Source organism: Neovison vison, chromosome 4, assembly GCF_020171115.1.
Source record: "Neovison vison isolate M4711 chromosome 4, ASM_NN_V1, whole genome shotgun sequence".
Classification (NCBI taxonomy): Eukaryota; Metazoa; Chordata; class Mammalia; order Carnivora; family Mustelidae; genus Neogale; species Neogale vison.
Window position 1 is genome coordinate 199,165,915 of NC_058094.1, and position 16,106 is coordinate 199,182,020.

The 16,106-nt window shown below is 35.4% G+C and overlaps 1 protein-coding gene across 2 annotated transcripts in view; it reads left to right on the forward strand.

Moving 5' to 3' along the window:
- Positions 1–16,106, forward strand: part of CFTR (CF transmembrane conductance regulator) — a 170,629-nt gene that overhangs the window by 133,738 nt on the left and 20,785 nt on the right. For both annotated transcript variants that reach the window (XM_044246438.1, XM_044246439.1), the window contains exon 22: positions 1,611–1,865. In XM_044246438.1, the coding sequence (XP_044102373.1) occupies positions 1,611–1,865 (255 nt within the window). The remainder of the gene's footprint in view (positions 1–1,610; positions 1,866–16,106) is intronic.

A 16,106-nucleotide genomic window follows, 5' to 3' on the forward strand; every position in this document is an offset into this window, starting at 1 on the left:
AGTACTACATAAAATTTTGAGTAGTTTAGATAGCAATATTTAAGTGTTTTGCTTACTGTTTGGAAGTATTAAAATATAAAGTTTTTAAAATATGGTTTCTTTTCTGATGTGCTAAAGCATTTAACAAAGACTAGTTTAGAATTCTTCACAACATTGACATGCAGAAATGTCAACAGACTTACTTTATTTCATAAAATTAAGCTTCATTTTTGCATTTCTCTCAATCATTTCAAGAGTGTAATATTATTCTTATGCAGGATAAATACAATAAAATATTTTAAATGCATTTTTTTAGATTATATTTATTTATTTGACAGAGAGAAGGAGAGAGAGCACTGGCAGGGAGGAGTGGCAGGCAGAGGGACAGGGAGAAACAGGCTCCCCACTGGGCAAGGAGCCCAATGAGGGCTTAATGGGCTTAATCCCTGGGGTCATGACCAGAGCTGAAGGCAGACGCTTTAATTGACTGAGCCACCCAGGGTTCAACCCAAGAGGGTTGAATTCTTGACCAAGGAAAGCCAGAATCAGTAATTACTTTAAAGACCAAAAAAAAAAAAAAAAAAAAAAAAAGCAGTGAATTTCCTTCCAGTAAGTTAGTAATTCCTGGGCAGGGCTGAGCCATCAAGGATTATAGCTATTAAAAATAGGAATTGAGTGAATTCAAAGTCTTCAACTCTTTCTTATTGTTCATTTACTGATTCATATATATGTAATCATTTACATATTCATTTGTTTATTCTTTTATGGATTTTTCAAATATTTATTAAGGTACCTATTATTTGTAAGTCTATTTTAAAAATTATATTCAAAATTCCAATAAATTATAACTAGCCAAAGGAACATGTTCTTGTTAAAGAATTTAAGCACCTTTGAGAAATAGTTGAGCTCTTTTATTTCTGTAGACATTCAAGATATACTTTGTTAATGTTACATGAATAGATTTATAGAGCAACCATGTATTTAATTTCAAATACGACTTTTATATGCAGTGACATTTTACAGTGTCAGCAATGGAAATTGATCTGTAAGTAGTTTATATAAAAAATGTAATTATTTAACCACAGATATAGGACAATGACTTAAATTTGTTTAATGATTATCGTGAAGTCATTCAAAATTTACTAAGCATCACTTGCCACCCAGCTGACATACAGAATTATAGACCGTTTCTCAGGCAGTTTGAGAGAAAGGTGAGAATCTTCAGTAGTGGTTTTGAGGCATGGGACATTTTATTATAATATACCACTTGTACAACAGTGTGCAGTGTTGCTCATAGTTGAAGAAAAAATTTCCCCCTGACATCATCTATCCCTTTGAGTATAATTTGGCCATTTATGTGTGGCTTGCATAACTGAATTAAATGATCACAAAAATAAACAGGTCTATACAGAGCCCATTTATATAAATCTTTGTTAATTCTCTTTGGTTAAGCTTTTAATTATATCCAACTATTTCCTGTTAGTTCATTGAAAAACCTCCTGATAAATAACCAGGTGACGATGAGCAGCGTCACGTCTTACATGTTATTTTTTAAGGAATCATCACAGTAATTATGACATTGCCTACAGTTATTAAACAGACAAACATAAAATGCTGTTATTTCATTTCAGATGCGATCTGTAAGCAGAGTCTTCAAGTTTATTGACATGCCAGCAGAAGAAAGTAAACCACCCACCAAGTCATTCAAACCATCCAAGGATGTCCAGCTCTCAAAAGTTTTGATTACTGAGAATCATCATGTGAGAGAAGATGACATCTGGCCCTCAGGGGGCCAAATGACTGTCAAAGACCTCACAGCAAAGTATATAGATGGTGGGAATGCCATATTAGAGAACATTTCCTTCTCAATAAGTCCTGGCCAGAGGGTGAGATTTAAATATTCCTTGCTTTGTTTGACCTGTGCTTAGTAAGTAAATGTCAGGAGCCTCAAGCTATGTGTTGCTAAAATCCATGGGTAACCTTATTATTGTAGACTAAGGCCAATACTGAATATACATATTTCAGGTTATTAATTATGAAGCCATTATTTTTTCATATGCTATTTAGTTTGCCAAGGCCAGAAATGATATAGTTGGTTCATTTTAAATGTGGTTCTACTTGTAGAATATCTAATCGATTGCTAGCTTATTAACTAAAAGAAGCTGTTGAAGAAGTCAAAATTATCACATGTTCTAAATTTTGCATCTTGAAACTGTTTTCCATTTCAGGTAAGAGAAATATTTTGTTGTTGATGCTATCTAATTTCTTCATGAATTTTACCTAATTGACACTCTCAAAAAAGTGGTACTTTTCTTCTTAGTTTTGTTCAGTTTGTTTATTTGGAATTCTAATCAAGGTAGGGATTATTTAGATTTTTTTTCCCAGTAATTTACCAAGCAAGAGCTATTTACAAAGCAACAATTTTATTGTTTAATAAGCAAAAATAACCATGTATTATTTTGAAGAAGTCCTCATAGATCTCAGCCCTGGTCTGAGTACATGGATGGTATTCAGATATACCAATTCTGGAACTGATTCTTGGAGAAAGGGGCAGTTATTCTCATATTTCATGTTCTAGAAATGTGGTGTTGTATTTTATATTTTAAATTATTTCAAATTATAGTTTATATTTCAAATCTCTTATTTTGGGCTGCTCCATAAATCTAATTTGATTATTTTTAAAAATTGAGATAGAATACAATAGAGCCACTTTTTATGAAAACTGAATTTTAAAACTTTCTCTCTTGGTGGTTTAATTTCAAATAGAGATTTTTTTACCATTGAAATAATGGTCAGTAAGCTTCATTAGGCCACCATCACTGTCACCAACACAGATTATTATCACTTACTTTGATCCATTGGTTTAGGGATATTTCATAATTTGATGCACTGGAAAAAATTCTATTAAAGAAAATACAGGGTGAGGAAGAATGTTTCTGTATACCATGCTAAATGGCTTGAAATGGTACAGCAGAAATTCTGGCTCTTCTTTTTAATATTGTTAGGGTAAATAAATTCACATACTACTAAAATTACCTCTTTATTATATTTTTGCTCATCAAGAATGGGATTTTTTTTCCTTTTTTTGAGAGAAAATAGGGTTTTTTTAAGGTTTTATTTTTATGCCAGTTGTTTAACATACAGTGTTATATTAGTTTCAGATGTGTAATATAGTGATGCAAGAGTTCCACACAACACCTGGTGTTCATCACAAGTGCCCTCCTTAATCTCCATCACCTGTTTAACCCATCCCCCAGCCCACCTCTTTGGTAACCATCACTTTGTTCTCTATAATTAAGAAATGTTTCTTAATTTCTCTCTCTCTCTCTCTCTTTTTTACTCTTTGCTCATGTCTTTTGTTTCTTAAATTCCATGTATGCGTGAAATAATATGGTATTTGTCTTTCTATGACTTACTTTGTTTAGTGTAATACTCTCTAGCTCCATCTATGTCATTGAAAATAATAAGATTTCATTCTTTTTCATGGTTAAAAAAATATTCCATTCCATTGTGCTACTGGGTATTTACCCTAAAGATACAAATGTAGTGTTCCAAAGGGGCGCACCCCAATGGTTATAGAACCAATGTCCACAGCAGCCAAACTATGGAAAGAGACTAGGTGTCTATCAACAGATGAGTGGATAAAGAAGATGTGGTATGTATACACACACACACACACACACACACACACACACACACACACAATGGAATATTATGCAGCCATCAAAAAACCTGAAATCTTGCCGTTTGTAATGATGTGGATGGAACTAGAGGGTATTATGCTAAGCGAAATAAGTCAATCAGGGAAAAACAATTATATGATCTCAATGATATGAGGAACTGGAGAAATAAGACAGAGGATCATATGGAAAGGGAGGGAAAAATGAAAGAAGATGAAACCAGAGAGGGAGACAAACCGTAAGAGACTCTTAATCTCAGGAAACAAACTGAGGGTTGTTGGAGGGGAGAGGGTGGGAGGGATGAGGTGGCTGGGTGATGGATATTGGGGAGGGTATGTGCTATGGTGAGTGCTTTTAATTGTGTAAGACTTGATTAGTCACAAACCTGTACCCCTGAAACAAATAATACATTCTATGTTAATAAAAAATAAAAAATATTCCATTACATGGATAGATAGATTACATCTTCTTTACCCATTCGTCAATCAGTGGACACTTGGTCTGCTTCCATATCTTGGCTATTATAGATACTGCTGCCATAAATATAAGCATACATGTATCCCTTTGAATTAGTGCTTTTGTGTTCTTTGGGTAAATACCTGGTAATGTGATTGCCAGGTTGTAGAGTAGTTCTATTTTTTAACTTTTTGAGGAATCTCCGTACTGTTTTCCACAGCGGCTCTATCAGTTGACATTCCCACCAACAGTGAGAAACAGTGCATTATCTGTATTTCTGTGGTGTTGGTTGTTTTTTCTCTTCTCTCATTTGTGATTTTAGAGAGAAAACAGTTTTAAATCAGGATAAATGGCAAGATTGGATTTAGATTAAATTTATCCCTTATACTAGAATGAGGTTGTTTGCATTGTTCAAATCATGCTTTAGAACTATGTAAAATTAATTATTTGCCTTTGTTCCTCCCTTGCATTGAGAAAACAATGAATTAAGTATTCTCTTTTGCTTTGCACATAAGTGAATGCCACAGGAAGCTGAGAATGTCCTTGAGACCACCATGATAGATTCCAAAAGTGATGTCAAGTTACAAACAATAGCAGCAAATAGGTTGATATAAACCAGAGTGAAAAGCCCTGGTAAATTATTTCCTTTCCCTCCTCCTGACACCCTCCCAACCCTTTGTGCTGGTGATGCTTAGTTGCCCACTAAATTAAATTCAACCAGGTCCTAATGGAGTGACAGAATTTGCAGAGTCCTCATTTCTATAGGTAGTTTTCTTGATGTAAAAGTAATAATGAGAGCTACTGTAAAATGAGGAAGAAGCAGTATGCTTAGGCACTTCACGTTCTCTGAACCTTTATATAGAAAATAGGCCATGTGTGTTCAGTAACTATTCTTTGCAAGGAATGGTAGGTTCTTTTGGAGGAATTGAAGATTACTTACATAAGGCTACAGATCTTGCCATCCAAAGAGGGAAACTAAAGTTTATCAAGTGCTTATCATGTCCTAGGCACTGTTTAAAGACATTCATTTGCTATCAAATTTGATCTTACTTTAATTCCAAAGGTAGGCATTATTACCCCTTTTGTACAGTGTAAGAAACTGAATTTCACTTGAGTGAGTGAGTTAGCAGGGATCTTAAACCCAATCTGTCTGACTTTAAAGTTCTTTTTCACCGCTTCCCTTAAAAGTAGAAAAAGAAGGAGCCAAAGGAGAGAGGGAGAAAGAGAGAGAAAAGAAGTATCTGTCCCAGAGGATGGCCATCTAAGAGGGGAAATGCAAGATCCAGTAAGAACTGAGGCAGGCCACTGTGAAGTTAGCAATTTAGCAAAGCTTAAATTTCAGAGAAGTTTATTTGCCTGAGCCCCTTCAAGGCCCTGTACTTAATTTTTTATTTATAATTTTGAAAATCTTTATTCTTGGAAAGAATTCCTCTTCCATATTGTATAAGCTTCAGATTCCAAAAGCTTTGATATCTCCTTGAATAAAAATATATAGGTAAAATTCTAAGGTAAGGAGGAAGTAATTAGTATCAGTTGGCTATTCATGGAGTTGAATATTCATGGAGTTGGACTATTCATGGAAAGTTTTCTATAGGAAGTGGCATTTAGAGGGAGACTTTGAGACTTGAACTGTGTATTTGAACAGGCAAAGGTGAGTGGAAAAGGGTGCTATAGGCAGAAGGAATAATACAGGCCATGGGGCACATGCAGAAAACAGTGACTGGTTTGAGCACATTGGGAGATTCATAAAGGATAAAATAGAAGACAAGATTGAAGCAAGACGATGGAAATTATGAGTCTTGAGAGTTGAAGTAATAAAGGAAGTTGAAGACTCTAAAAATTCTACCCAGTTTAGCTACTAAGTGGTTTTTGGTCATTTTCAAGAGAGCAGTGGTTCTCAGAATGTTGTTCTCTGGACAGGATCATCTACATCACTGGAGAACGTGTGAGAAATGTAAATTCTTGAGTCCCACTCAACCCTATTGCACAAAAACTCTAGGTGTAAGGCCAGTGATCTGTATCACTGATACATGCTCTTCCAAGAATGAGATCATCATTAGGTGTAGAGAAATGAGAGTACAAGTCCAACTGCAAAGGGTTAGGTAAGAAATGAGGAGTTATATAGAACACCAACGTTGGTGGTGGGAAAGAAATAGCAAGAACTCCTGCCTAAGAGGATGGCTACATGGAGGGATTTTGCCTTTGTACTTTGTTGTTGTTGTTTTATTTTTTTATTTTTTATTTTTATTTTATTTATTTTTTTGAGACAGAAGGAAAGCAGATAACTGGAGTTAAAGATAAGGATGAGTAAAGAGTTGGGAAGCTGAAGGAGTTCATATTATACAGCCTTGATTTTTTAAGTCAATTATAAGTTAAAGTCATGGGCATCGAATAGTGTCAGTCCTGTAACTTTGTTCTCCTTCAGTAATGTGTTGTAATGTGTTGGTTGTATTCAGGGTCTTTTGCATCCCATATAAACTTTGGAATCAGTTTGTCACACCCACAAAATAACTTGCTGAGATTTTGACTGGGATTGCATTGAATCTATTGATCAAGGAGGGAGGAACTTATATCTTGATAATATTGAATCTTCCTTTTCATGCACATGGACCATCTCTCCATTTACTTAATTTTTCTCTGATTTCATTCATCAGAGTTTTGTGGTTTTCCTCATCTAGACCTTGTATATATTTTTTTATATTTATATCCAAGTATTTTGTTTTGGGAATGCTAATGTAAATGATAATGTATCTTTATTTTTTTATTTTATTATTTTTTTAAAAGATTTTATTTATTTATTTGACAGACAGAGAGCACAGGTAGGCAGAAAGGCAGGCAGAGAGAGATGAGGAAGCAGGCTCCCTGCTGAGCAGAGAGCCTGATGTGGGGCTCCATTCATCCCAGGATCCTGGGATCATGACCTGAGCCGAAGGCAGAGGCTTTAACCCACTGAGCCACCAGGTGCCTGATAATGTGTTTTTAATTTCAAAATCCACTTGTTCATTACTGATATTTAGGAAAGCAATTGGCTTTTCTATATTAACTGTGTATCCTATAACCTTGCTATAAATAATCACTTATTAGTTACAGGAGTTTTGTTCTGGATTCTTCTAGATTTTCTACATATCTAATAATATCATCTGTGAACAAAGACAGTTTTAGTTCTTTCTTCCCAATCTGGAGGCTTTTTATTCCTTTTCTGGTTTTAATGCATTAACAAATTTCCAATATAATATGGAAAATGAATTATGGGAAAGGACATACTTGTCTTGTTCCTGACCTTAGCAGGAAGTCTTTGAGTTTCTCAACAAACAACGTTTACTATAGGGTTATTATAGATGTCTTTAACAAGGTAAGGAAATTTCCCTCTGTTCCTAGTTTGCCGAGAGTTTTTTTCAGGAATCTGCACTGGATCTTGTCAAATGAATTCTGTATCTGTTGTTACAATCATGTGCTTTTTTCTTAGTTTAGCCCACTGATAGAATGGATTATATTAAATCTCTTATAAATTTTTTTTTAAAGATTTTTATTTATTTATCAGAGAGAGAGAGGGGGAGAGAGCGAGCACAGGCAGACAGAATGGCAGGCAGAGGCAGAGGGAGAAGCAGGCTCCCTGCTGAGCAAGGAGCCCGATGTGGGACTCGATCCCAGGACGCTGGGATCATGACCTGAGCCGAAGGCCGCTGCTTAACCAACTGAGCCACCCAGGCGTCCCAGCTCACTTATAAATTTTGAACGAACTTTGTGTATCTGGAAATAATCCGACTTGGTTATGGTATATATAATCTCTTTATACATTGTTGGACTTGATTTGCCAATATTTTGTTGAAGATTTTTGATTCTATGTTCATGAGAAACTTGGTCTCTAATGACTTTGCCTGGTTTTGGTACTCTATTAATGTTGTCCTCAAAGAATAGTTAGGAAGTATTCCCTCTGCTTCTATCTCCTGGAAGAAGTAGAGGATTGGTAGAATTTCTACTTTAAATATTTGGTAGAATTCACCAGCAAATCTGTCTGGACCAGGAAAATTCTGAATTGGAAGGTTGTTAATTATTGACACAGTTTCTTTAAAGGATATATGTCTGCTTTAGATCATTCATTTCTTCTTGGATGATCTTTGAAAGATTGTATCTTTTGAGGAATTGGTTCATTTCATCTAGATTATCAAATTGGTGGGCATATAGTTATTTATGGTCTTCCTTTATTATTCTCTTACAATGAGATATGTAGTGATGTCCCTTCTTGCAATTCTAATATTAGTTATTTGTGTCACCTCTTATTTTCTTAGCCTGGCTAGAAGCTTTTTATTTTATGGATCTTTTCTAAGAATCAGCCTTCAATGATTTTCTCCACTGAGTTCCTGTTTTCAATTATGCTCTAATTTTTATTATTTCTCTTCTGCGTCCTTTCAATTTAGTTTACTCTTTTTCTAGTTTCCTATGGTAGAAACTTAGACTATTAATTTTAGATATGTTTTCTTTTCTAATACATGCATTTAATACTATAAATTTCCCCCTGTACCACTTTCTCTGCATACCACAGGATGGTTAGAGTGAGCAGGAGTTGGGTATTTTCATTCCCTATATCAGTTGGGGTTCTAATAAAAACCCCAGTAGGTTATGGTCTTATAAAATAATTTTTCTTGAGGGAAGCCTTGTGAAGAGCAGAATTCTTTAATGCTCTGGAGTATTGCAAAATTGTTGCCTTCTCCCTCCTCCTGCTGGATGCACCAAGGGATTTTTCTGTTTTTCACTTTGGGGCTACTGGAGGTAATACTTACAAAAGTCTGGGGATCCCTCTGCAAATGGCCTCCCCCGGACTGTTTTCCTCTCAGACTTGTCCACACTGAGCCTCCAAAATTTGTCAGTTACAGTTTAGGATTTTTTTTACCCTGATTCTGTTTTCTGCAGGGGTTTCTGGTCATGGTTTCTTCTCTAGTAATTTGTGATTCTCTATATCTGTCTATCTGTCTCTTCATTTATAGTGGTTGTGGTTCTGGATCTTCACTTTCTAACAATGTTAGAAGACTTTTGATTTTCAGTTTGCTCAACTTTTTACTTGTTAGGACAGAGTAATAATATTCAAGTTCCTCATATTTTGGACTAGAAACCAGAAATCCTGTTTTTCATCTTTTCATCTCTTTTCATAGCACATTGCCTAGCTTACTATATGTTAAATAAGAATGAGTGAATAACTTAGACCTACTTCTAGGTCATAGGGTTGTTTAGTGTAGGAATTGATTGTCAAAATATTATTCTGAGCAGCTTTCTTAAGATTGTTATTTCTACTGCCTCGCCCTTGGAACCTATAACAGCATCTATAACAAAATGCCCCAAACATACTTCTTGTATGCTAAATTAAGAAGAAGACTCAATTTCGGTGTTTTTATTTTTTTTAATAATTTCATTATTTTGATTATCCAAAATCCTGCAAGATCAGCTGTGGTCTAATTCATTTGAAAAAAAAAAATTAAAAAGGATGCAAGGGGATATTTCTTGTTTGATTTTTTAATGGATTTCAGCATTCTAGGCTAGATGGTATGCCTGAGTCCATCTGGGCTGCTGTAATAAGATATCATAGACCAGGGGTAGGCTTATAAACAACAGAAATTTATTTCTCACAATTCTGGAGTCTAAGTCTGAGATCATGGTGCCAGCAGATTCATTGTCTGGTAAGAACCCACTTCCTCATAGATGTTTGTCTTGTCATTGTATCTTCACATAGTGAAAGAGGTGAGGGAGCTTTCTGGAGTTTCTTTATAAGGGCCTTAATGTCATTCATGAGGGTTCCATCCTTATGACCTCTTCACCTCCCAAAGGCCAACATATGAATTTGGGGGAGACACAAATATTCAACTCATAACATAGTGAAAGATTTTAAAAATCTATATTTTATGCAGAATGGTTATTCAGTCTTTATATGAAAACAGTTTGTCCATAACAATTATTTTAGGGAAGTGGTGTCTCATTATCTTCTTTGCTCTTAATTTAGGCCTTTACTTCCTAGAATCTGTATTTTAAATTTTATTTTCAGTGCATGAGAAATAGAGCAAGATTTTCACAACTTTTACTTTTTAAAAAACCTGTTTTTTTTCTTTGTAACTTCAAATAGCTGTTTTCTTAAAAGCTTTGATTTGATCAAAAGCTTTTTGATTTTTTTTGTCTGAAGTTTAATATCCACATTACCTTTCCCCAACAGAATATCTCTTCATTTTTTTTTCCTCTCAAAGCGCAGACTGGAATTCTAATTTGGAGCCATGTCTTTCATGATAAATGTGAACTTATCAAAATGCCTTAGGTGATAAGTTGTGTCTGTCACAGTCCTGGACAGTCCTCTGATTAAATAGATATTTAATAGTACTTCAAGGTTTATTTTTTTGGGTGAGTTTACCTGCCTTCTTTATTTGTAGTCTCTTCAAAATCAAGGGTTCAGATCATAGCAGCATATACACTTACATGTCTGTTTGATTTGTTAAATACACATAGCATCCTATCTTGATAAAAATCATTATTTAGTAGCTAGATCTTATTCAGTAATTTATCTTGGAGTTATGAGGAGCATATTCTCAAGAACTTGTTAGAATTATGATTCATTGGGGCACCTGGGTGGCTCAGTGGGTTAAAGCCTCTGCCTTTGGCTCAGGTTGTGATCCCTGGGTTCTGGGATCGAGCCCCACATTGGGATCTCTGCTCTGCAGGGAGCCTGTTTCCTCCTTTATCTCTCTCTTTCTCTCTCTCTCTCCCCGCTTCTATGCCTACTTGTGATCTCTATCAAATGAATAAAATCTTTTAAAAATTATGATTCATTAATAATAAATATATAAAGGTAAAGCTATTATCACTGGAGATCTAAATTTCATTTTATTAGGTATCTTGATTTCTGGAGACCATAGAAGATGAAAAATGTAGTAGGTTTTAGTCTGTTGCAATACTAAAATCATGAATCAAGTGCTCTGAAAAGAATGTACTGAGACTGTTCTTTTTTTTTTTTTTTTAAAGATTTTATTTACTTATTTGACAGGCAGAGATCACAAGCAGGCAGAGAGGCAGGCAGAGAGAGAGGAGGGGAGGCAGGCTTCCCGCTGAGCAGAGAGCCCAATGCAGGGCTTGATCTCAGGACCCAGGGATCACGACTCAAACTGAAGGCAAAGGCTTTAACCCACTGAGCCACCCAGGCGCCCCTATACTGAGACTGTTCTATTCATGGTACAATGCAATTACAGCCAGCACCAAATTCAACACTGTTTAGCTGTCCACATAATATTTTGATTTATCTTGATCCAAAATTCTCAGAAAGGAAGTTCACTGAAGTTACTAGAAATCACTGACTTGGAATTAGGATATACCTTAAAAGCTCATTTGTGGGAAGTACTCTGGCCTTATTCAACAGATCACTGAGAAGCCTGGAAAAACAAATCCCGGAAGAGAATCATGTGCCAATTATATAAACAAGAAGACTTTGTTAGGTATGAACAAGTAAGATTCCTTGCTGTTAAAAATTGTCAGACACAATGCAATATCAGCAGTTTAATAATATAGAAGAACCAGAGAATAGCTACAAAACTTTAAAGCTAAACAAAAGATTTACAAATTGCCTCTCAATTTAGTCTTTTTTTTTTTTTCAATTTAGTCTTATACCAACATAAAAACTGAGTTCTCTAAAACATTCTATATTTGCTTCTTGAAAGGGAACCTGGTCATTTATCCTAGTTATTAGAACCCTGGCTAATGATATGGAGGTCTGGACCTCAGGGTACTTTTTGTAAAAAATTTGTGACATGACTTTATTATTTTTTTATCTATTTTTAAAAGTTTTTGTTTAAATTCCAGTTAGTTCGCATACAGTGTGGTATTAGTTTCAGGTGCACATACAGTGATTCTGTACTTCCGCACAATACCCAGTGCTCATCACAAGTGCCCTCCTTAATCCCATCACCTTAATTTTACCCATTTCCCATCCACCTCTTCTCTGGTAACCATCAGTTTGTTCTTTATAGTTAAGAGTCTGTTTCTTGGTTTGCCCCTCTCTTTTTTTCCTCCTTTGCTCATTTGTTTTGTTTCTTAAACTCCACATATGAATGAAAGCATGTGCTATTTATGCTTGTCCGACTAACTTATTTCACTTAGCATATTACAGTCTAGCTCCAGGGGCACCTGAATGGCTCAGGCAGTTAAGACTCTGACACTGGTTTTGGCTCAGGTCATGATCTCAGGATTGTCAGATCAAGCCCTGTATTGGGCTCCACACTCAGTGAGATTCTCTCTCTTACCCTTTCCCTCTGCTCCTCCCCTGCTCGTGCTCTCTCTTTCTCTCTCTCTAAAAAAAAAAAAAGAGAGAGAGAGAGAGAAAAAAAATTAAATACTCTCTAGCTCCATTCATGTTGATGAAAACAGCAAGGTTTCTTTTTATGGCTGTGTAGTAGTCCACTGTATGTACATACCACATCTTTATCCATTCATCAGTCGATGGACACTTAGGCTGTTTCCATAATTTGGCTACTGTAGATAATGCTGCTATAACATTGGGGTGCATGTATCCCTTTGAATTAGTATTTTTGTATTCTTGGTAAATACCTAGTAGTGCAATTGCTAGATTATAGGGTAGTTCTATTTTTAACTTTTTGGGAAACCACCATACTGTTTTCCAGGGTGCACCAGTTTGCATCCCTAGTTTTAGTATATGTGCTGCAAAAGCGAGCACCCAGTTTACACAACCACCAACAGTGCAGGTGGTTTCTTTTTTCTCCACATCCTTGCCAATACGTTTTGTTTTTTGTGTTGTTGATTTTAGCCACTCTGACAGGTGTGAGGTGACATTGTAGCTTTGATTTGTGTTTTCCTGCTGATCAATGATATTGAGCATCTTTTCATGTGTCTGTTGGCCATCTGGATGTCTTCTTTGGAGAAATGTCTATTCTTGTTTTCTGCCCATTTTTTAATTGATTATTCATTTGGGGGTATTGAGTTTTGTAAGTTCTTTATAGATTTTAGATACTAACTCTTTATCAGATACATCCTTTACAAATATCTTCTCCCATTCTGTCAGTTGCCTTTTTAATTTTATTGATTTTTATTTTGATGGAGTCCAAATAGTTTATTTTTGCTTTTGTTTCCCTTGTCTCAGGAGTCATATCTAGAAATAAGTTGCTACAGCTGATGTCAAAGAATTTACTGCCTATGTTCTCTTCTAGGATTTTTATGGTTTCAGATCTCACATTAAGGTCTTTAATCCATTTTGAATTTACTTTTGTGTATGGTGTAAGAAAGTGATTCTGTTTCGTTCTTCTGCATGTTGCTTTCTACCTTTCCCAGCACCATTTGTTGAACAGTCTGGTTTTTAGGTTTTTGTTTTGTTTTGTTTTGTTTTGTTTTTACCATTGGCTATTCTTTCCTACTTTGTTGAAGATTAACTAACCACATAGTTGTGGGTCCATTTCTGAGTTTTCTATTCTGTTCCATTGATCTATGTGTCCGTTTCTGTGCCAGTACTGTACTGTCTTGATGATTACAACTTTGTAATAGAGCTTGAAGTCTGGAATTGTGGTGCCTCTAGCTTTGCTTTTCTTTTTCAAGGTTGCTTTAGCTATTAAGGGTTTTTGTGGTTCCATACAAGTTTTAGGATTGTTTATTCTAACTCTATAAAAAATGCTATTGGTATTTTGATAAGGATTGTGTTAAAAGTGTAGTATTCTCTAGGTAGTATAGACATTTTAATGGTATTTTTTTCTTCCAATCCATGAGCATGGGATGTCTTTCACTTTCTTTGTGTCATCTTCTCTTTCTTTCTTCAGTATTATGTAGTTTTTAGAGTAGAGGTTTTTCACTGCTTTGGTTAGATTTATTCCCAGGTATCTTATTATTTTTGGTATAGTTGTAAATGGTATTGAATCTTTAATTTCTCTTCCTGCTGTTTCATTTTTGGTATATAGAAATGCAGCAGATTTTTGTACATTTGTTTTATATCCTGTAGCTGAACTGAATTCGTGTTTCAGTTCTAGAAATTTAGCAAATAGTCTTGCAGGTTTTCTATTTAGAGTATTATGTCATCTGCAAATATTGGAAGTTTTACTGCTTCCTTACTAATCTGGATGCCTTTTACTTCTTTTTGTTGTCTGATTAAATTTGTGATATGACTTTAAAGCAAAATCACTTCCTCTTATTGAACTTTCCATCTCCCATACCTCACCTACACAAGGCATATTCAGATTACTTATAGAAGCTTTACTGTCGTGATTGAAAAATCATGGCATATGATGAATATATTTGTATAGCATGGACTGATTCAAAAATGGAGGGATGCATATTAAATTTCACAAGATTTTTAAATAAAACTTGATTTGGTATTTGACCAAAATTAACTAAATTCATTTGTTTGTTAGATCAACTAAATAGGTTTATTCATTCATCTGCCTTCTCTCTCTCCCTTTTCCTCTCTTTCTTCCTTCTTTCCACCCATTCCTTCTCCCACCCACCCATCCATCTAATCCATATCCTATTTGTCCATTCATTCATCCTTCCGTCTACCTGACCCTCAGTCAATCCAAACAACCATTTATTGAGTACTTCATGTGCACCCACAATGGCAGATGCTGAGAATTCAGTGGGAAACATGTAGACTACCCTCTCCTTATTGAGCTTAAATCCTTAGGGCTAACACGAGTAATAATCAAGAAAAAGTAAATACAGTAATCACTGCTTCTGAGTAGTTGTGTGAGGAACATCAAAAGGGTGTTGTGTATAACTTTTGGCTTATCTGATTTTCTCAGTTGTCTCAGAGAATAAGCATTTGTAAAAGTCTCATTACAGAGCTCTTATGAACAAGACATGGTACCATTATTATTTGCCAACTTATTCCAAAGGCCTAGTTTATTACCAGATTCCTAACAAGTATTCAATAAGCTATTATTATCATGGGTTGTTGGAAGCTCTAAAGCTTTCACTGTGGTCCGTGAACTTGTTCTGGTTTATAACCTGTTAGTGGTCTCTGATAATTATAAGAACTGAGAGTAAGCATGTTGAAATTCATTTTTATTATCTTTTATTTTAAAGTACTGATATGCAGTGGATCAGAAACTAAAAATAACCAAATCAAAATGAAAATGTCCTTTGCCACAGATAGTGTAAAAAGCATTACTCTAAAAGACCACTGGCTCAGCTGTTCTGTAAAAAAAATCTAAATGATAAAAGAGAAACAGAAGTCATGTAAGGGGAAGGAAGTAAACATTTATGCAGTGCTACTAAATGTTGGGCCATATTTCAGTGTTCAGTTAATGACTGCTAAAATGTTCTGCCCACTCAAAGCATCTTTGTCCAAGTGCTGGATGTGAACCCACATGGAATACAGAGGTGGGGCCCCTGTGGGCTCCCTGTAGCACCTGCTCTCTCCTTGCAACACATGGCATGTCCCATCCATTCTGTGTTCTTAACAGTCTTTTGGAAACAAGAACAGATTTTTTTTCTTCTTCTTTTCCTTAATATCTCTTTTGTTTCTCCAAGTTCTCTTCCTTCCAGGCAGGGTAGATGTAAGAATTTGATTTGACAACTGTCCAAGTACTTATCCACAAAATGGCAAGGCTTGGCCTGCCTTCTATGGGAACACAGAGCTTACTGAAGATTTTCTTGTTTATTGTCAGGCCTAAACTGGTACTTAATTTATTATGGACAGTATCTGAATGTTAGAACTCTTTCATATTCATTAATTTTCAAGCTCATATTCATGTTAGGAACAAGATCAAGCTATATAGGTTTCTGCTTTTGGTTTAAGGCTGTCCTTAGAAATGATATCTATTGAGACACTGTATCTTTGTTTTCCTTGATGCAGAATGGGTATTTTTAACCTATATGCCATTAGTAAAGGTCAGTGATAAATGAAGGCTCCAGGGTTATGAGTCCAGTTCCTCATGGCCACTTTCTGTATTCCTCTCCAGGGTTGCTTTGTCCCAGGTCACTACTGGACAGAATTGGGAGTGTTACAGAAAGGTTTGAATGAAT